At 40.5% G+C, this 21,882-nt stretch overlaps 2 protein-coding genes across 3 annotated transcripts; both read left to right on the top strand.

Moving 5' to 3' along the window:
- The first annotated feature begins 971 nt into the window (after positions 1-971).
- Positions 972-3,381, top strand: LOC103001409 (olfactory receptor 145-like). Of its 2 annotated transcripts, XM_028166823.1 has the most exons (2): positions 972-986; positions 2,461-3,381. In XM_028166823.1, exons 1-2 carry the CDS (start codon positions 972-974, stop codon positions 3,379-3,381), a joined length of 936 nt encoding a protein of 311 aa, XP_028022624.1. The 2 variants fall into 2 exon arrangements, with proteins under 2 accessions (XP_028022624.1, XP_007183503.1); XM_007183441.2 differs by lacking the exon at positions 972-986 and having other exon boundaries at positions 2,440-3,381.
- Positions 3,382-17,342: 13,961 nt separating this feature from the next.
- LOC103001678 (olfactory receptor 8B4) lies at positions 17,343-18,274 on the top strand. The gene is given in 2 exon segments (XM_028166822.2): positions 17,343-18,195; positions 18,198-18,274. Coding segments are annotated over 2 exon segments (924 nt in total). The 5' UTR covers positions 17,343-17,348.
- Positions 18,275-21,882: the final 3,608 nt, after the last annotated feature.

Raw genomic sequence — 21,882 nt, 5'->3', positions numbered from 1 at the left:
ATTACAGAGTATTGAGCAGAGTTCCCTGTGCTATACAGTAGGTCCTTATTAGTTATCTATTTTATATATAGTAGTGTGTATATGTCAATCCCAATCTCCCAATTTATCCCCCCCCCCCCGTTACCCACGGGTAACCATAAGTTTGTTTTCTACATCTGTAACTCTATTTCTGCTTTGTAGATAAGTTCATTTGTACCCTGTTTTTAGATTCCACACATAAGTGATATCATATATTTGTCTTTGTCTTTGACTTACTTCACTCAGTATGACAATCTCTAGGTCCATCCATGTTGCTGCAAATGGCATTATTTCATTCTTTTTTATGGCTGGGTAATATTCCATTGTATATATGTATCACATCTTCTTTATCCATTCATCTGTTGATGGAAATTTAGGTTGCTTCCATGTCCTGGCTATTATAAATAGTGCTGCAACAAACAATGCAGCACATGTATCTTTTCAAATTATGGTTTTCTCTGTATATATGACCAGGAGTGGAACTGCTGGATCATACGGTAGCTCTGTTTTTAGTTTTTTAAGGAACCTCCATACTGTTCTCCAATAGTGGCTCTACCAATTTCATGTGCTTTTTGGCCATTTGTATGTCTTTTTTGGAGAAATGTCTATTTAGATCTTCCACCCATTTTTTTGATTGGGTTGTTTTTTTTGATATTGAGCTGCATGAGCTGTTTGTATATTTTGGAGATTAATCCCTTGTCAGTTGCTTTGTTTGCAAATATTTCTTCCATTATGAGGGCTATCTTTTGGTTTTGTTTATGGTTTCTTTGCTGTGCAAAAGCTTTTAAGTTTAATTAGGTCCCATTTGTTTATTTTTGTTTTTGTTTTTCATTCCTCTAGGAAGTGGATCGAAATTATGTCAAAGAGTGTTTTGCCTATGTTTTCCTCTAAGAGTTTTATAGTATCCAGCCTTACATTTAGGTCTTTAATCCATTTTGAGTTTATTTTTGTGTATGGTGTTAAGGAATGTTCTAATTTCATTCGTTTACATGTAGCTGTCCAGTTTTCCCAGCACTGCTTATTGAAGAGATGCATTTTATTTTTAATAAATAATTTTTTCTGGATCTTATTATTTTTTTGCATATTTAGTAAGATATATTCTATCTTATCTTTTCCAAGAGAATGTCAGAGCCTTGAAGATAAGACTTTATACATTTAGTTATCTCCCACAGGGAGATATTAAATGCAATTGTTAAAAATACCGGATTTGGAGTTAGATGGACCTAGATTTCATATGACCTTTGTAACATTTAGTAAAATACTTCCTCTCTAAAATTGGAGTGATAAAACTTAGTTCATAGGATTTGGGGGAGAATTAAAATAAAGTATAATATGTAAAATGCTTTGGCTCCTTGCATGCTGGGTTCAGCATACAAGTGCTAGGAGAGGAAGACTGTTGGGTATACGTATATAATAAGTGGTAAATTATTATTTTTACATTTCACTGAGTAGCTGTTAACTGAACAAATAATGTTTCTAAAATCCCATTCAAATATTATCCAGGGTATAAGCAAAAGTTCCTTCTTTTTAGAGTTAATTTTTAGGGCTGTGGCCCCAAGGGACCTCTGGCTTTCTACTTCCAATCAGGTCCCTAGATCTCTAAAACCAGAATAAAACTGCTCAGTCTCCTGTCACCACCTGGCACTGATTACAGGCGAGGATGCTGTCTCCCTTCTGCAAGCTGGAAAAAAGCCTCAGGGCAAAGCCTCAATCAGATATCAAGTTCTTTAGTTCAGAAAGAATTCGAAGGCAGTCCAAGTTCTGATCCCCCAAATAGAACAGGGACTAAAGGGGCCACGCTTAGTTCCTTCACCTGTGTTAGCACCAGAGCCATTTGTCTGTCTGAACAATCGAGGGCAAGAGTTGGACCGACAGGGACAGGGCTAAAGCTGCAGACTGAAAGAGGTGAGTGACGGCATCTGGGCTGAACTTCTCCTAAGTCCCCACCCTCAGGTAGTAAAGGTTTTGGGAAGGACCACCTTCCTTTTCTGGTCTGTCCAAGTTGACCATGAGGTGGACACTCTAGCACAGCTGGGCTGGCTCCATTCTCTCAGAGGACTCTTCCCAGAGACTGACCCCAGTTACTGTAAACTTGAGCAGACACTGGAGTTGGAACGACACAACAAATGGACTGAAGTAAAGATCCCGGAGACTCCTCAGTGAATCCTTGGGTCCCTTCTTCCCAGCAGCAGTGGCCCTCCTCTTGGAGGCAGATCCGTCCCCCGATGGTGCTCCAGAGGCAGAGTCACTAGGGGGTCATGGGAACAGACCCATAGCTTCCGGAAAGGCCTTTCTGCTGAAGTCCAAAATATCTAAGTGTGGATCTAATTCTAAAGAACTGGGAGGTGACAGGGAGGGCAGCAGTGCTCTCTCCCCCTCTCCCTCTAAGTGACTCTTCTCCCTTGTTCCCACAGAGTGCCTTAAATGAGAACGGTAGCTGAGAACTCTTCTGTGACAGAGTTTATCCTCGAAGGCTTAACCAACCAGCAGGAACTCCAGATCCCCCTCTTCTTCCTGTTTCTAGGTTTCTACATGGTCACTGTGGTGGGGAACCTGAGCTTGATAACCCTGATTGGACTCAACTCTCACCTGCACACCCCCATGTACTTTTTCCTCTATAACTTGTCCTTCATAGATTTCTGCTATTCCACTGTTATCACTCCCAAAATGCTGATGAGTTTTGTCTCAACGAAGAACATCATCTCCTATGCAGGGTGTATGACTCAGCTCTTCTTCTTTCTTTTCTTTGTTGTCTCTGAGTCCTTCATCCTGTCAGCGATGGCATATGACCACTATGTCACCATCTGTAACCCGATGGTGTACACGGCCACCATGTCTCCCCAGGTCTGCTTACCTATTTTGCTCGGTGTCTACGTAATGGGGTTTGCTAGGGCCATGGCCCACAGAGCATGCATGGGGAGACTGACCTTCTGTGCCAACAATCTTGTTGACCACTTCATGTGTGACATCCTTCCCCTTCATGAGTGCTCTTACACCAGCACGTATGTAAATAAGCCAGTAGTTTTTGTTGTTGTGGGTATTGATATTGGTGTGCCCACAGCTACCATCTTCCTTTCTTATGCCCTCATCCTCTCCAGTATCCTCCACATCAGCTCCACCGAGGGCAGGTCCAAAGCCTTCAGCACCTGTAGCTCCCACATAATTGCAGTTTCCCTTTTCTTTGGGTCAAGGGCATTCATGTACCTCAAACCATCTTCTCTTTTACCCATGAACCTGGGGAAAGTGTCCTCCTTGTTCTATACCATTGTGGTGCCCATGCTCAACCCTTTAATCTATAGCCTGAGGAATAAGGACGTCAAAATTGCTCTGAAGAAAACTTTGAGCAAAAAATCATTCTCCTGAGAAAGAGGCAATACTTAGGAAAGGGACATTTTTCCTTCCATAGATGATTCAAGTTCCACTGGTTACATGGAGAAAATTTTTACTCTTTCTCAAACAAGTTTGTCCTTCCCATTTTAAGAGCCCTTTAAATTAAGATTCTTAAAACGAGAGGATACTCACATTCAGTGGACATTTAGGATCATTTAGTTAAGCTCTATCGTATTTCTGAGAATAGACACAGGCTTATGCACCTTCACCAAGGTTCATTAGTTATGCAGTTACTCAGCAGCGGAACGGTGACTAGAATCCAGGCTCTTGATTTCTAATACTGATTTCCTTCCATTGCTGTTCACTTTCTTCCTCCCTCAGCCCTTCCTCAAACCTGGAAGGTTTCATTTCAAATGTGAGCTGGTCTAGGACATGAAAGTCTGGTTCTGTCTACAGAAATTTCAGGCAACTTTTCAAGGGCTAATTTTAAATATCACATTTTTGCATGAAGGTAGGAGGTATAACATTTTGTTGAGATGGTCTTGGCTAAATGACCAGACAAATTCTTGAAGAATTTTGCAGAGTGTGTGGGGGAAGTGTGCTAGGACCTGGAGAGCAGCAAGCATGGTACCTCCTGAGACAGTGATGTGGAGCTTCTGGGACTTGGACTTTAAGGGATTTGGCCAGGCTGGGTGGAAGACCTCAGAGAACATGTCAAGGTTACAAAGGACAGGATTTGGGAATTATTTCACACACAATCATTCCCGTTTTCAAGATGTGCTTTTAAAGCAAGAGTAGAGAAGTCTGCCACTCAGGGTGGTCAGCTAAGGATCTGGAGACTCTTTCAGAACCACAGAAAACCTAGTGTTGTAAGTCAGTAATCCGGTTAGCACCACACAGCAGCCAGTCACAGAGGAAACGGCCACTGACTGTTACGGTACCGCTTCTGTTTTCTGTGTGCCTCTCCAGATTAACAGTCTGCCCTTTGTACTTTACTCCAAGCCCCGGGAGGATCCTGTCAATGGGCTCCCTGGCCCCTGGTTTCTGGTTGGGTTGGCATCAGCAGACGAAATCAGAAGGTGAGAAGAGCGTGATATTTGTGATATTTATTTCCTGGAATTCCTTCCAGCTGGGCTACAGTGCCAGGAACTGAATGCCCTGTTTCCTACCTGGTTACAGTAAATGCTCCCTCCTTTGTCTCTTCATGCCAAGGGGTGGCAATGTCTCCTAGCTGTTGCTAGTCTTGGGAGCTCGATCATCCCTTTGTGGTTTCTCTCAATCACCTTTCTGTTTACACCCCTACAAATAGTTCCCTTGTTATCTTGTTCAATCATTTTGTTTCAGTGGATCATCTGTTTTCTGCGGGGACCCTAGCTGACACAACTTCCAGTAAAGGGTGGAAGAGTTGTACAGCTTAAGTTTGTAGACCCACAGCCTAATGGTATTATGTAAAGGGAGGCAGGGTTGCCTTTTGTTTTAAAAGAAAATTGTAAGTGGTAAATATTTTTTTGGTGAAGCAACAATATGTGAAATGCTGTGAAAATACCTTTGATTTATGAGAGTCTCTTTAGGAAAAGTCTCTTCTATTTGGAAAAATGAAGTTTGGATGGATATACAGTTTTGCCCTTTGGACTGTACAGATCAATAAGGGTGAGTTCAAAAGAATGAGAGTGGAATGAGAGAATTGTGCTTTAGACACCATAGAAAAGACGGATGGACAGTATGGAATCTGAATGACTGGGACAGGGGAGAGGAGGAGAGTAGCATAAAGACCTAGAAAAAGCAAAGACTAGGGAATTGGAGGGTAGAATCAAATTTGAACCCTCGCTTTTACTCAGTAGCTATGTGACCTTTACCAAGTTACTTGATGTCTCTGAGCAAATGTTTTCACAGGATTATTAAGAAAATTAAATGGCAAGTGCTCAGCAAATTTAATGTCCATTCCTGCTAGATCTTCTCCTTCTAGTGTCAGCACTTCCACTAATTTATTGTGTGACCTTGGGACAACTGCTTCATCTTTCTGGGCTCATGCCTGCTTAAATGAAAAATGATTATGCTCTATCAGATTATTTCTACAATCTATTTACTATATATGTTTATTTGTATATTAAATGGGCAGTACATGTTCATGATAATTAAAATTATTACCAAAAAATAATCAGTGAAAGGACATCCACTTCACTACAATTTTCCGGCCCTTTTGTACCCTCCCTCAGGTCCATCACTATTGCTTATTATATATTTTTAGACAGTCTTTGCACGTATAGTATACGGTACCTGCACATACATACACACAATGTTGCCTTTGTTTTCAAAGTCTATGAGCAGTTGCTTTAAACTGATGAAAATTAATTAGAAGAGGAGGGAATAAGGAATTATTATTGGATACATAAATTAATAGAAAAGCAGAAAAGATGTATATGAAGGGCCATGGGTAGCCCAAAAGAGGGAGAGAGAAAGGAACACTGTGAAAACAAGGAAGCACCAGCCCTGGTTACAAAAGTGTGTGCCCCAAGACAGAGCTCACAGCAAGAATTTGTTTTTTCTGATCTCTTGCCTCCAATTTGGTTTTCATAATTGCGTAAAATTCTACCATATGGATGTATTATATCCAATGAGCAATTTTCTACTGCTGTATACTATTTTAATATCTCCAAATTAGAAATAATGCTTGATTAACAACATTCAATAAATCTTTGAGTCTCCCCCCACCCAATCAGAATATATTCCTAGACAAGGAATTACTGAATTATACAAGATTCTTGAATTTTATTGCAAAATCCCTTCTTGAAAGTTTACCTCAACTTGCACCCTCACTAGCAGTGTAAACATATCTGGACTGTCTACTTTGGCCAGACTCTGTACTGGTTAAGGGCGGCACTCATGAAAATTTATCATCTTTAATTTTGGTGGTGGTGGTGTTTGTATTATTGTCTCTTCCTTTTACATCTTTTTTTTTCTCTACTTCATAAACTACTTGTGGTATCGGAATGGGTAAGAAAAGAGGGAGCAAAACTGAAAATGTTTTCTCCATCCTTCTTTTCCTTCCTTATATACTCCTTTTATTTCTTAAATCGCTCTTTCTTGGCTTAATCATATTGCTGGTAATCTTTTTAATTCTAGGAAGGGAACGTACTCTGGAGCCTTTATGTCTGTGATAATCTATCGTGAGGTGTCTTTCTGGAATATCTTTCTCCTACCTCCCCCACCCAACCCCGTTCGTTTCTGCACCTCTGCTCTGTGCTCTCACAGCAGAACACTGCAGTCAATCCATCAAGTGCTGGTCACAATGTAGGGTCCTTGCTCACTTTCTTTTCTGTATCCACCCCTACCACAAATAAGACTGTAGGTTTTGGGTGAGCAGAGTCCCTGGTGTCCATTTTGAGACAGTCCCACACCCAGCACATGCAGAGTGGGGATTTAACAAATATATGTTGGATGCAAGATTGGAGCATCTAGCAGTTTTAGCAGCTGACTTACTAAAGGGGCTTCCCTGTTCTGTCTTCTGGCAACACATTCTTCTCTTCCAGCACACAGATAAACACATGCTTGGCCCCTAATATCCCATCAATGATACCTTGATTGTATTATTCTTATGTTTAGTCCTGATCCCCAATTTTAGGCACATGCCACCTGGCGTCTGTAGCAGGAGCCAGACCCTATCATGATTTGTAAACCACAACTTTACACTTCTCTTAAGAGTAAAATGTACTGTGTTATATAAATGTATTGTGTTATATAAAATGTATTGTATTATAGTAAACTCTAAATCACTATCCAATTGAACATAGGGCTTTGAGAGAAATTTTATAAAATACCAACAGTTGGGCATTCATTTTGTACTCCCCATTTTAACTAATATCCCAGAGACAGCATACTGAAGAAAAATTTGTACAATACAGAAGTGAATCATTCATGACACTCCCAAATGGGGTATGACACTCCCATTTCCCCCAGAGTAACAGAGACTATAAGGTCGAATGATTGTGTTCAAAAGATAAATACACTTGGAAAAAAGTCACCAAGACCGTATCCTGGTTCTTCTTTGCTGACCTTGCAAAGCACCATTTCCTCAGAACAAAGCTTCCTTTTTCTTTACTCTCACAAATGAATATATTCTATGTCCTCTCAGAATTGCTTCTGGGGACATCTGATAAAGCAAGAGTTTTTGAAACTTTGCAAGTTCCTTAGTAATTTATTGGGGAAGGTTACTACTTTTTCCTTTGTAATGAAAAGTAAATTGTGAGGAGACATTTTGAAACTATGAAATGTCACGTTCCTTTTCAATCTTTCACACCCTAGTTTTAGCAGCCATTGATGATGCTTGCCTGAATCTGTTACTCTGATGGTTGTAAAATGGAGACTGTCTAACTCCATCAAACCTTTGTTATTTGTTAGCTTGCATTTTGTCAGGAAGAACCTTTATTTCTTCTATATTTATTCATTCATTCATTTATATCATTGTGGACTCATACATTCTAATTTTATCTGAGTTATGATTCATTATTGTCATTATTTACTTTGATGCTCAATTTGTCCCTGATTTGTCCAGTGTGACCCTCCTCACACTGGATCTTATGTCCTTTTAATATATCTCCATTAGATTTTGAGCACTTTATTACTTTCTGGCAAAACAATCAGGCTCATCCTGTACTTTCCCTGCCCCAGCACTGGTTCTACATAAAGACAAATGGTGTTTAAATCTGAGATATGACTATTAGGTGAAATGAGCTGTATTTAATGTAATTCTGCAAGCAGGTATTTAATGGGAGAATATTCGTGTTTGTAAAGTACTCCTTTATATGTTTGCTCTTTGAGGATACCTGTCTATGTACAAGTGAGACTTGCCTTCTGTCAATAGGCCAATGCTCTGTGTCCCAAACCCGATGATTCCGAAGTGTCACTTCTCACCACTTTTTACCTGCTCACATGACAGTTTCCTAGGTTCCCATCAGTGACTTGTGAGACTACATGAAAGGAAGAATTAGGCCTGGAGTGGGAGGAAAAAAAGCCCTGAGACGCTTGTCCACACATCTGGTTGTAGATGCCATTCAGTCTGGCCTCCTTAAAGACATGACTCCTTGTCCCGTTTGCCTCCTTCATTCATGTATCTTGCAATGACTGTGATCTGAGAATGAAGGTGGACAATATTTTCACATTCAAGGAACTCATGTTCTTCAAACAGTAATAATAACATTTTATATAAGTTCTCATTTAGTCTTCCTTACGACTGTATGAGATAATTCTCTCTGCTTTATAGATGGGTAAACTGAGGCTTAAAGACGTTAAGGAACTTGCCTAAGATTGAATAGATAGTAAGCGTTGGAGTAAAAAACTGAATTTAGACTGTCTGACTTTGGTGTCCACACTCCTACCACTCACTGCCTTCCAGAGGCTCAATCTGCATGTGTAAGAAATAGTGATGCACGTATATGCATCTCGTGCCAAGACCAAGGTCTTGCTGCCTTTGAGCTGAACAAATCCATAATTCACTCTCATTTGAAAACAATTTGCTAAAAAGAAATGTCAAGGGAGACACACTAAAGACTCTTCTCCTTACTCACTGCACTGATCTACTAGGGTCAGTAATATAAACATGTGAGGCCTCCTGGACTATGGCAATATGGATTATGAAGTAATATATTCAGAAAATGTTTATTTGAGGTTATCTTCCCAACCTCAGCTAGGTGATCTAACACATGCAGGGAGCTTAATGCCTGACAGATACAGAAGGTGCTAAATAAATGCTGAATGAATCCTTAGTGAGATCTTAAAATACTAAATTATACAGTGTTTTGTTTTTAATTTTTTAAAATAATTCTTCTTAAATTTGCAAAAGCAATGCTTGAGTGTTGTAAGAATATGTAAATGTATAGGTAAGCAAAAGATTAAAAAATCTATGATCTTGCCACCTAGAGATAACTAACTACTCTTAGGATTTGGGTGTATATTTTTTCAGAATACCTGTGTGTGTGTAGTCGTGATGGCTTAAATTGGTTTGCAAAGACAATACACACATAAACATATACAAACACACAAAAATAGATGTGATCATATTAAGTATGATTTTATAACTTTATTTTTCATTTTGTAACACACTGTAAACAGCTTTCTGTGTGATTAAATATATATGAAAATCATGATTTTTAACGGCTGTACTCATTATGTTTGAAGCTGTAAGGTCAGTGGAATGATGTGAAGTGTTTCTGTTGGCTGCACAGAAGGACAACATTGTTTCCTTCTTTTCAAAGAACTTTTTAACAGTGATGTGTTCATCTGAGGATCCTAAATTCCTTTTCTAAGAGTAGCTTTCTCTTTGATTTATTCTCATGTGTGACATTCTGCACATCCCTCCCACCACCTTAGTTCAGGTTTCCTGGTCTCCAGCCCCATCCTTCTCCTTCGCCCTTTACCAAAATTCAAAGGCAAGTCTGGAGATGTCAAGGCTCTCCCATTTTGCTCACCATCGACTACAGTGAAGTCCAAACTCTGGTGCTAACCACTTTGGGCTCCAAATGCGATTCTAACTTCAATTATGCTTTACTTTCCCTAGTGGGGGAGAAGCCTTTATGTCCCTGGCAGGTAAATGAAGAAGCAACCCTTTCTCTTCCCCCTTATTCTCCCCACTTCACCCCAAAGGAAAGGATGGTTTATAGCAGGGGTCCCCAACCCCCGGGCCACGGACCACCAGCGGACCGTGGCCTGTTAGGAACCGGGCTGCACAGCAGGAAGTGAGTGGTGCACGAGCAAAGCTTCACCTGACGCTCCCCATCGCTGGCATTACCGCCTGAGCCATCCCCTCCATCGCTCGCATTACCGCCTGAACCATCCCTTACATCACTGGCATTATTGCCTGAACCATCCCCCCCATCGCTCGCATTACCGCCTGAACCGTATCCCCATCCCCCACAACCCTCTACCCCAGCCCCGTCCGTGGAAAAATTGTCTTCCATGAAACTGGTCCCTGGTGCCAAAAAGGTTGGGGACCGCTGGTTTATAGGACTGATCAGAAATTGGGAGAGTTAACTTATAATGTGGCTTAGTGTGGCCCAGCCCCCTTCCTACAGCCCGCCTCATTTCTAGTTAGGACAGGCACATTCTCAGGATCTCCAATCATCTGTTCCATCTGCAACTCTGTTTCTTTGTTGAGAACACCAACAGTTGTCCAGCTCAGTTTAGACCTGGATTCATAAATTTAGTCTATGGTGTGCAATGAGGGAGCTATAAGGTCCTTGGATGTAGATGTACGTCCAAGCTGGGCCTTCCAATCAACCTTATCAGCAATAAAGCTGGCATTTTTTTTTCCTGTCTGACTTCTGTGTCTAATTTCTCAATTGATTCTGGACTCAGAGAGGGAAGAAGGATATAATTTACTATCATCATTAATCTACCCCAACTACCTCCCACCCGTCTCTGCCATGTATACGATTCAAGTCTGTGTCATTTTCCATTCCCCAAATTTGCAGTGCTTCCCCCCCGCCCCCCATATGACCTTTAATATTTCCTTTTGTGATTCCCTTTGCCCAGAACATCCTCCTGATTTTCTCTGCTGGTAAACTTCTACTTATCATTCAAGACTAATAGCAATGCATTTCTAAAACCACATCATAAAGCAGACTGTGTGTTTCCATAGTAACAATGTATAATTGGAGACTGTTTCCGAATAAAGATCTGTTGCAAAATCAAAGATACACTTTCCATAATACTCTATAAATGATTTTTAAGAGTAAATTATTTTCCACGTTTTACAAGGTGCGCAGAAAGCTATTCCATGTATTGATTTTATAAGGAATTGCAAAGACAACAAAGTGTATATAGAGCCCATGAAAAACAGAACCTTATAATAACAATGACCAATATAAACACACACTAGCAATTTAATCATTAATAAAAATAATTTTTGTGTCATTAGCTTTCTTAGATGTTAAACATAATCCTTATTATTATTATTTGTTGTTGTTGTTATGGCCCACAGAGCATTAAAAAAGCTGGTCAGACAATTAATCAAATGCATTTCTGTTTAGCTAGAAAAGCAGCTTATTCAAGAAAAGAAGAGTCATTGGAGAATTGAAGGTTTAAAAAACTTTGTGTAGGAGTATGAAGAATGGTCTCCAGAATCTGGAATGTTTGTTCATTTCATCCTCTAAACTACATCCAGACAACAGTTCCCTGGAAGGGGAAAAATCATTCAAAATGAAGAAAATCTCTGAGAGTTTGTTACACCCTTTTAAGAAAGTGATTTTGGCAGGTGTGTCTGCCTTCATCACAGGTATGTGAGAAAGCTGCCCCACAGCCTGGAATGCTTTCCCTGCATCCACTCCCCGCCCACGTTCCCCTTAATCTCCAGTCCCTATTCGACCAGCCAGGGTTCTTGACTGCAGACAGCAGACATTGATTCTGGTTAACTTCTTCAAAAAAGGGAGTTGTCAAGAAATGGGGTGGTTCACAGAATCTTAGAGCAGACTGAGGAACCGGTTTTTGGAGTCAGGCAGCAACCAGGGGAAGCCAGGTGGTGGAATTACAGCCAAGTTACACCTCAGAACCAGCTGGTTAGGCTGAGCTGGCTGCTCCTGCTGGTGCCACCAACACCTGATGTTTGTTACCGACTGATCGATTTTTTTTTGTCTTTCCTTGTGCCAAAAAGAAACATAAGCTGTTCTTGTTTCTTGTGTCACTTGCCCCAGACTCAGAGACCTGCATGGGAACATCTGAGCTGAGCTCAGGTCTTATGTTCTCTGGAGAGAGTTCACGGAAAGAGGCCAAGTCCTGGCTCCATCCAAGGCTCACACAAGGGCAGATTCCCAAATGCAGAAGGAGTGCCAATGCTGGACAGTCACAAACAAACAACTATTTTTATCCCTACTTACTTTTTGGTTTTAAACCTGAATTTCACTTCCTCAGGGAGGCCTTCCCTGACCCTCCATTAAATGGGTTCATAGCACCCCATAACTCCTTTCTGGCACACTTACTGTATTTCTAATTGATTATTAGAAGTATCTGTTTATTCTAGGTTTCTCCATATAAATTACGTGTTTGAAAGAACAGGGACTATGTGCAACTGTTTCCACTGTTGCTTTATTTTTAGTGCAAAATACAGGGCTTAGAATGTGGTAAATGCTCTCTATATATCTGTCGGACCTTCTTTACTTCTACATTTCTTGGGTTATATTTCTAAATGATAGTTATTTCCCCATCCCCCTAGCTGATGTTGACTTCTGGATAATTTCTACTCTCCAAGTTACTTATTTTCTCTTTACCTGTGTCTAATAGGCTGTTTAACATATTCATAGAGTTGCTAATTTCAACAATCATGTTTTTATTTCTAGAAGTTCTATTTGAGGGAATTCCCTGGTTTGGGAACTAAGATCGCACAAGCTGCGTGGTGTGGCAAATAAATAAATAAAGTTCTATTTGAGTCTTTAAAAAAATATGCCTTGTCAATTTTGATTTTTCCTTCATTATACTTTCAATTTGTTGTTTTTTTTTTTCCTTTGAATACATCAAGTACATTTTTTTTGTATTCTGTCCCTGATAAGCCTAATAATTTTGCAGGTCTGGTTGTACAGACTGTGATTTTTCATTTATGGTGATTCTCATCCTGGTGGCTTATTTTGTGTTTGTTTAGTGATTTTCATTAAGCGCTTATGATCCTTGGATATTTATCTGGGGAAATTCTTTGATATCTTGATTTAAACTGTATTTTTCCAGGAAGGATTTTTTTTTTTTTTGGTTATATATGTAATATGAATTTTCTACCTAAAACACAGAGGTGGTTAGAACTTTTCAGGGGATATTTATTTCTTTTTCTGCCCTTCTAGAGCCAAGGTCAAGACAGATACATATCTCTGCCCTCTTCCTATGTGAGCTTTTTTCTTCCTCTAATTAAGCCATGGAAGATGTTCCCCTTTGGGGATCTAGTATTATGCATCAATAGGTTCCAAACTCCCAACCTGCTTGATTCCCAGGCTTTATCTCTTATGTCCTGCATAGGCAACCCAATTAAACCCTGACTCTGGGCCACAGGGCATCTACTAGTTCCCAAAGGGCAAACCCCAGGTCCAGTGCTTGTGCACCCCTCTGGATTATTACTTCCTTATTTTTTCTCTTTTGCTCTCACAGGAATTCACTTAGTTTCTGCCAGTTCAAAAATTAACAAATAGATGATTTTTATATTTTTTTCTGAATTCTTCATTTTGTTATATCAGGAGAGATTTTTCTGAATATAAAGTTTGCAAGATTGCTGGAAATAGCTAACCTTAATAAAAACTTGTTGGATGATGAATAAATGAATACACTGACTTCTACTCTAATGAACAGAGATAATTCTTTCTTACTGTTCCATTGCTGGGTCATTGCTACACATCTGCTAACCTGTTATTTAAGAGGGGGAAATGCAGTGGGTAAGAAATTATGTACTAGAAAGAAATAACTATTTTCTTCATAAAAATAAACCTCAAAAACATCATCTAAATATGGAACTGGAAAAAGATTCTCTGAGTAGTGAGGGGGAATTAGACCAAGTAATCCTGACCTGTACTAGAAACTGTCCTGGCCCCTAGATAGCTTCTGCTCTCCCTCAACATTGGATAAACTGCCATAAACTTTCTGCTTTGTGGTGTTTTTGGAGACAAAGCCAGAGTGTTCCAATATGACTGAGATGCTGGGGATGACAAAAGAGGAATAAGAGTATGGAGAGAGAGAGAGAGAGGGAGGAAGGAAGGAAGGGAGGGAGAGAGAGAGAAGGAGCGGGGAAGGGGGAGAGAGAGAGAGAAAGTGAAAGCTGTATGCTTTCATGACTGAGTCACAAAGCATCACTTCTGCCATACTCTTGCTCTGAGAAATCCCAAGTCCCTGCCTAGATGCAAGGTTAGAAAGCATAGACACCATCTCTTTATGGGAGGAGTGTTAGTTTCATTGTACCAAGAGCATGTGGGATGTAAGATGCATGTATGTATGTATGTATGTATGTGTATTTGTGTGCTGGAATGGCCATCTTTGGAAAGAATAATCTGCCACACATGCACAATGTCTAGTTGTTATAAACATAATATTACATAGAAAACATAATGCCAGGTGCTCTGCAGTTGCTCCATATGCATTAATTCTTTTTCCTCTTGATTTCCTCCCTTTTATATGAGAAACAAAAGGGGGTTTTATTTTAAGAGAAATAAGATAGATGAGAAATTTAAAAGGTACTTTTGCATGTGTTATCATACTGAAAGTTGGTAGGTTAGTAAATCTCCATTTTATAAATTAGGGAATTATGCCTCAAAGATGTTTAGTAATTTTAGTGTTAAAGTAATTCCGCAGGATGATTTATTAAGATATTCATTTGTTTTTGTTCTCCACTTATGTTGTAAGTAAACTTTTAATTGAAGGGTAACATAAGAACACAGTTTGATGAATTTTCACAAACTGAACACATCCATGTAACCAGCACGCCTATCAGAAACAGGACATTGTCAGCGACCCTGAAGCACCCTTCATAGACCTTTCCAGTCACTAGCCCCCAACTGACCAACCATGAATAACTGCTATCTGACTTCTAACATCAAAGATTAGTTTCCTTGCCTTTGAACTTCATATAAATAGAATCATAAAGTATGCCTTCTCTTGTCCTTGGCTTCTTTGTTCCATAATAGGTTTGTGACGTTTATCTGTTTAACTTTCATGAACCTTTTTGGCATGTTTTTAGGGTATACATGTGTATACTTATTTTTATTCGGTATACATCTAGGAGTATAACTGCTGGGTCAAAATGTATGTATATGTCCAAGTTTGTTAAATACTACTAATCAATTTATTGTACCATATACAGCAATGGTTATACCATGGTACCAATGACTGCAATATAGAATTGTACCAATGTTTTATTCCTTGTTCCTATGTAATTCTTCTCTCCCTATTCCCCTTCCACACACTTTAGGCAGGTAACTACGGTTTTAACTTTATTTGCTTTAGGTTTTTTTGCTAGGTATAAATCAGAAGCAGCCTGAAGTTAATGCCCTTCCCATTTTTAAGCCAAAATCTACTGACGAGATAGTACTGGTTGGCCAGGAAGAGTAGGTTCAGTGAAGGAGAACTCTCAGGGTAAGGAGGGTGAAGGGCAGAGAGACTCCCTTGCTCAGAAAGTGGATAGAAGTCAGTGGGTCTAGGAGACAGCAGGAGCCAGAGGACCTGAATAGCTGCTTACGCTCTTTTTAGTAGGGTGACCATATAATTTGTTATCCAAATCCAGACACTTTTGAGAGTGAGAAGGTTTGCTATTAATAATTATACAGGGATAATGGATGTAAATCAGGACTGTTCCAAGCAATCTGGGATTATTTTAGGCAGCTTCAGTGGAAACTTACAAATGTAGTTGCTCACATATCTCTGAATATTTCTTAGAATATTCATGTAGCAGATCACATGGAGAACAATTTTGTCATCTGAAGGATGACAGGATTAAAACCTTTAGGTACATCTCCTGTTAATACCTTAGCCTGCACACATCCATCGAGTAACTTTGTAAAGGGGTATGTGTGTGTGTGTGTGTGTGCGCGCGTGTGCTTCTTTGCATATGTGATGTGATATTTTAATCTCCTCATATATAGTAAAAGCCAGCCTATGGCCCTTAGTAGGGCCGAGGGTAGGTGGTGTTTGGGGCTGGGGGTGTCTCCACTGTTCTGAGCAGCTCATGGTGCTAGAAACATTTTGTCTGAGGTGCTTTCCATATCACCTACAAGTCTGACCTAACTTTTTTTTTTATCCTATTCTCAAAACTCCCTTTGAAAATTTAGAAATAATGGCTAAAATTAGTTTGGGATCATCCTCTCTTAATGTCAAGTGTAAGTGCCAAGCTTTAATAAAGGAGAGGAAAACTGAGGGTCCCCCCTCCAATTCAACACTAAACAACATGAAGTCCCTGGAGATAAGGAGAAGTTTGAGTAGAACACCTGAGTCCCAAGATGCTAGGTAAACATCATCATCCAGGCTGTAAACAAAGACAGTACAATTTCTTCCCTGTAGGGACATATCTCTGAGAAATTCCCAGGGGATTGAAACTGTATCTAATCAGATCCCTGAGATCATCAAGTAGCATAAAGTTCTTCATGATATGCCAGCTGGGGTTCTGGTGAAAATGAGCGTTGCTATTTTTTTTCTCCTAAAGTTGATGTATATACCATCTGGGAAAATCCACAAACAGAAATCTTGGTCTGTTCCTAGAGCACCTTGGAGACTGGGGTCTGTAAAAGCTCTGATTCTCAGCACCAAGGGAATCAGAAGAGTTAAAACTTGAGGCTATCTTCTTTATGCACTAACACCATTTTCTCCTTTGAGATAATGGAAAAAGAGATTGCACAGGGCCCAGGACTGTGGGGGGCAAGGAGGAGGAAGGTGAATGTCTGACTCCCATTCTTCCTGATGGCTTTCTTTTAAACTCACAAATAAGGGGTCTGGGATGTATTGAGCCCTTCCCTACTCTTAACACTGACTCTGGTGTGAAATGCAGTGAAGGGACTGAGAGGAGGAAGGTAGGAGGTGCAAACAGAGGGGACACTCTTGGCTTTCTCCCCATGGCGGGAACCCCGTATCTGGTTGGGAGAGGGAGGCAGGACGAATGGAGACAATGGGGACAGGAGAGCTCCTGTCTCTGAGCTTGAGGCAGTGGGCTCAGGTTGTACTCCTGCTGGTTCTTGGAAGGTCTTTCTGAGAGTCGCTGGGCAGCCAATTCAGGGGCTCCATCTCCTCATCTCCCAAGTGGGGACAGAACTCTTGCTGCCTATGCTAACAGACTCTAGCTTGGATTCACGATCAACCCAGGGGAGCTGAGATATAGTCACAGACACATTGTCAATAGCTTCGGGGGCGGGGGCACAGATGAGAGAAGAAAGGCACAAAGGAGGGCATCCATGCATTGGCTCATCTTCTAGACCTTTCTTCCATCAGCCATGCTTGTGCCTCTAACCAGTCTATGTATTTTGCCCTTGTTTCCACAGACAGCGCCCCAGAAGAGAATGACTCTGAGAAAGAGCTCCTCAGTGACTGAGTTTATCCTTGTGGGATTATCAGAACAATCAGAGCTCCAGCTCCCCCTCTTCCTCCTGTTCTTAGGGATCTATGTGTTTACTCTGGTGGGCAACTTGGGCTTGATCACCTTAATTGGGCTGAATTCTAGCCTTCACACTCCTAAGTACTTTTTCCTCTTCAACTTGTCTTTTATAGATCTCTGTTATTCCTGTGTGTTTACCCCCAAAATGCTGAATGGTTTTGTGTCAGAAAATATCATTTCTTATGTGGGATGCACGACTCAACTATTTTTCTTCTGTTTCTTTGTCAATTCTGAGTGCTGTGTGTTGGTATCGATGGCTTAGGATTGCTATGTGGCTATCTGCAATCCTCTGCTGTACATGGTCACCATGTCGCCTCATGTCTGTTCTCTGATGATGTTTGGTTCGTATGTGATAGGGTTTTCTGGGGCCATGGCCCACACCGGAAGCATACTGAAACTGACCTTCCGTGATTCCAACATCATTGACCATTATCTGTGTGAAGTCCTCCCCCTCTTGCAGCTCTCCTGCACCAGCATCCACATCAATGAGCTGGTGCTTTTTATTGTTGTTGGAGTGGTCATCACAATATCCCTTATCAGTATATTCATCTCTTATGCTTTGATTCTCTCCAGTATCCTCCGTATTCCTTCCCCTGAGGGCAGGTCCAAAGCCTTTAGCACATGTGGCTCCCACGTTGCTGTGACTCTGTTCTTTGGGTCAGGGGCATTCACTTATTTAAAACCCTCTTTTCCTGGACCTATGGACCAGAGTAAATTTGCCTCAGTCTTCTACACCAGTGTGGTTCCCATGCTTACCCTTTGATCTACAGTGTGAGGAATAAGGATGTTAAAGTTGCTCTGAGAAAAACCCTGAAGACAGTGCTCTTCTGATGGTTCTGTTTGTATCAGTTATTTACCGGTAAGCATCATACTCAAGAATCTTTTTATCTACAGGTGTAGGAATTTTAATCTTTTTTCCTTAAGTGGGGTGTTCTCTCTACTTAAAAAAATCGCAAATCCCTTGCTTATACTCTTTTTGAGGTTTATACTGGTTCACTGCATGCAATTTAGCATCTATTAAGTGCCTATTGTTTACTGGACTCTATACTAGGTCCAAGGGATGAGCAAGATGAGGCGCTATGCCTTCCATCCTTTTCTTGGTAGGCTAACTGGGTTTGTCCAAGCAACTTTTCTGGCTGGGAGATGGGGCAGGTGGTGGTATGAAGGTCCAGGAGAGTGAATTTATTTTTTCTTCAGTTATGGGAGCAGCCTTACCAAAGACGAAAGGTAGATATACCTTGGGCCATAAGTAAGGTAAGTCTCCCAACTCCTACAGAGGTTGCTTGGCTAGGAAGATTGTAAATCATCCCTTTCATATACATCCATGTACACACAAGAGAAAGCCTCACTTAAGAGTTCTTTACATGGCCTGAAATGTAAAGATAAATCAAACCTAAAATCTTTCTTTTCTAAGTTCAAAACTCTTAGGCCATGGATCGGTAACCATGGGGTAGGTGGTTTATAACTGAGCCAAATTCTTGGGCCCTGGGCTCTAAGGGTGAAAGTAAAAGAATAAGGGAGAAATTCCATGGATTTACAAGATTATGTTAACTGCTACCTCTATCCTGCCTGAGATACTGTGCATATTATAGGCATTTAGGACAATTCTTTTATTATTTACAGTAGATTTAGATATTACTGTCTCTGAGACTGTGTGTATGTACGTGTGTGTGTATTACAGTTAGCTATTAGAGAATCAGGAAGAAAGAGGAGTCACATTACACTTTCCACTTGCAGGAAGACTTGGAAGCAATCCTGATTTTGAGTGCCAAAGACTGCTCTGTACTACTCTGTTGAAGATTCTGCTATTCTATAATGGATAGCTCAGATTTTGAGGAGTACACCCTCATAAACTTTCCTGTGTGTTGGCAGGAAGGTGAACTTAGGGCCAAACCAACCCACATGGAAAGATGGGAGAATGGAGACTCACGGTGGGGTCAGAAGAATGGGACCCTCTCTGTGTAAAGACTAGAACTTGGGGTGCCCATGAGATCATCTGTAAAAAGCATTTGGTACTTTTGGATACGGGAGAGTCATATAAAGTACTCAGTCTATATATTTTGCTTTGTTTGTATTTTTCCAACTCACCCATAAAATTGGATAGCTGCACAGTGTATATTGGTATGAGAAACGAGGAAACAGAGGTGTAAGACCTTTCTCACATTTATCTCTCTGCTGACACTTGTTAGAAGTGGCAGCATCGTACTGAGAAGAAAGGTAGTTCAAGTGTTCCAGGTCATGGCCAGAAGCAAGGCATCCTGAGATGCAGCCGAGAACAGCACAGAGAAGCACCTGCAGCAAGGAACTGACTAAGGAGGAGACGTGAAATAAAACTTATTTTCTCCAAATATGCTAAAGGGAGGGCGTTTTTGAAGGCAGAAAAATCCAATACTTGGATTACATCTGGATTATGATAAAAATGATACTTAACCTTTATTGAGCACTCTATGTCTGGGCACTGTTTAAGGTGCCTTACATATATTAACTCACTTACTGGAATTGTGTTAATGCCATGCTGAACCACTGCTAGTCAGTCCTCTGGACTTAGCTAAACTCTATCCTCCAGAGGATTATCTAGGTCTAGGCATGTGGAGACCTGGGGATATTAGTAAGAGTCAAGAATAAGGAAGAATAAGAATAAATATAATTTGATATGCATAAAGGAAAAAAATACCATTAGTATAAATGAGTGGAAATAAGGGACAAAACAAAACCATAAGGATGTGAGTGGAAAGGAATAATTATGAAATAAGTTCATTAAAGCCTAAGAATAACTTTATTTACATTCATCCCATATTGGCATTGGGGTAACTAGAGGTGAAAGCATAAGTATGACTTAATGAGACACCGGCTTGGAACCCTTTGTCACTGAAAATCTGAAATGACAAAAACTCAGAGGCTCTTTTCCTGGTTCTTGTAATAGCCAGTAAGAGCCATTTATTTCTCCCACAGAAAAGACAACATTTCATAAATTATGAAGACCTTCACCTCTCTCACAAACTAAGGATAGGTCATCTTGCATATCCTTCTAGGTTGGTGTTGAGGAACTGCTGGTTCATAAATGGTCAACAAATAGGAACAGGTTTGGGGGCTTCTGCTTTACAGTAAGTGAAAAACATGATTTAATGCTCTGTGTCAGATGTCCTAAAGTGGGTCCCTCTGCCACAATAGCAAAATTCTGTCACCTCATGATATCATGACATTTTGACTTTCAGCAAGTTAAATTTTCTCTCTAGGAAGCATTATTAAAGTCAGGATTCCTCTGGGTTCAGTCTTTGGTCTACTTCTCCTTTTGGCTCTTCCTGGGACGTCTCTCCAGCTCCCGCGGCTCCAACAACCACATGTTTGACTCCTAAATCCATAACTCTGGTTTGGATCTATGTTTATAACCTACAATTAGTTATAATTAGAAATATGAAAGTATCGTCAGATACCAAACAGAATTATGTAATAATTTGGTGGTGACATAGTTTTGGAGAATAGAAAAGAATAAACTGCTCTTGATATCTACACATTCTCCTACATTCTAAACAGGTAGGAGAGCACAGAGGTAAGTGACAGACACCAAGTCCGCGAAGAACTTTCCAGTGGAGCTTGGGAGTGAAAGGTACTGCTCTAGGCTGTGGGGCAGTGATGCCTGTTCAGTGCTAAGCCTTAGCCCACGTGTTAGATCGACAAACATCACCCTCTGTCCCCTCACACTTCCATAAATGAAATCCGTCATTTACTAACTGCTGCAGCTGCTGATAACATAAGTCTGACTGCAGTGGCTTAGACACATGAAGGTTTATTTTTCTCTAACATAAAAGGCATCTAGAAGTAGGAAGTCCAGGGCTGATATGGCAGAGTCACCAAGAACTCAGTGTCTCTCTCTCTCTTCTCTTCTTAGCAGTGACTTCATTCTCGTGGATGCATCATGGCTTCCATATGGCTGCTAGACCTCATATGGTTTTGTCCACAGTCCAACTAGCAAGAAGAGAAAGGGGCAAAGGAGGGCAAAGGATGCTTTGCCTATTCAATGAGTGACTTTCACTGACATCTCACTAGCCACCCCTACTTACAAGGGAGACTGGGAAACTTGGCATTCAACTTCAGAAAACTGCCATCCAGGAAAAACTTTAGGATTTTGTTATTAATTAAGAAAGAGTAAATGGCTATTGGGTAGGCAATCAGCAATGTGTACCAAAGGACAGAATTGGTTCCACTTGCCAGGAGGGAGCAGTTCAGAAGTGAGCACCTTCCATCCCTATTATGGCTTCCTTACTTAGTTACACTTGGTTTCAAGTATAAGGGAGAGAGAGAGAGAGAGTTATTAATATTGCTAAATTTCTCACATTACAGTTACCTTTGTCTTTTTAGTATAAAGGGACTTCTGGTAATTGAAGCTCTTATTTTCTTATGCTTTGAGATGCTCCCTCTTGATTTGTAGGTGGTTATTA

This window comes from Balaenoptera acutorostrata, chromosome 9, assembly GCF_949987535.1.
Source record: "Balaenoptera acutorostrata chromosome 9, mBalAcu1.1, whole genome shotgun sequence".
In the NCBI taxonomy this organism is placed as follows: domain Eukaryota; kingdom Metazoa; phylum Chordata; class Mammalia; order Artiodactyla; family Balaenopteridae; genus Balaenoptera; species Balaenoptera acutorostrata.
The sequence above is the reverse complement of the archived record's forward strand: the minus strand, read 5'-3'. Positions and strand labels throughout refer to the sequence as shown.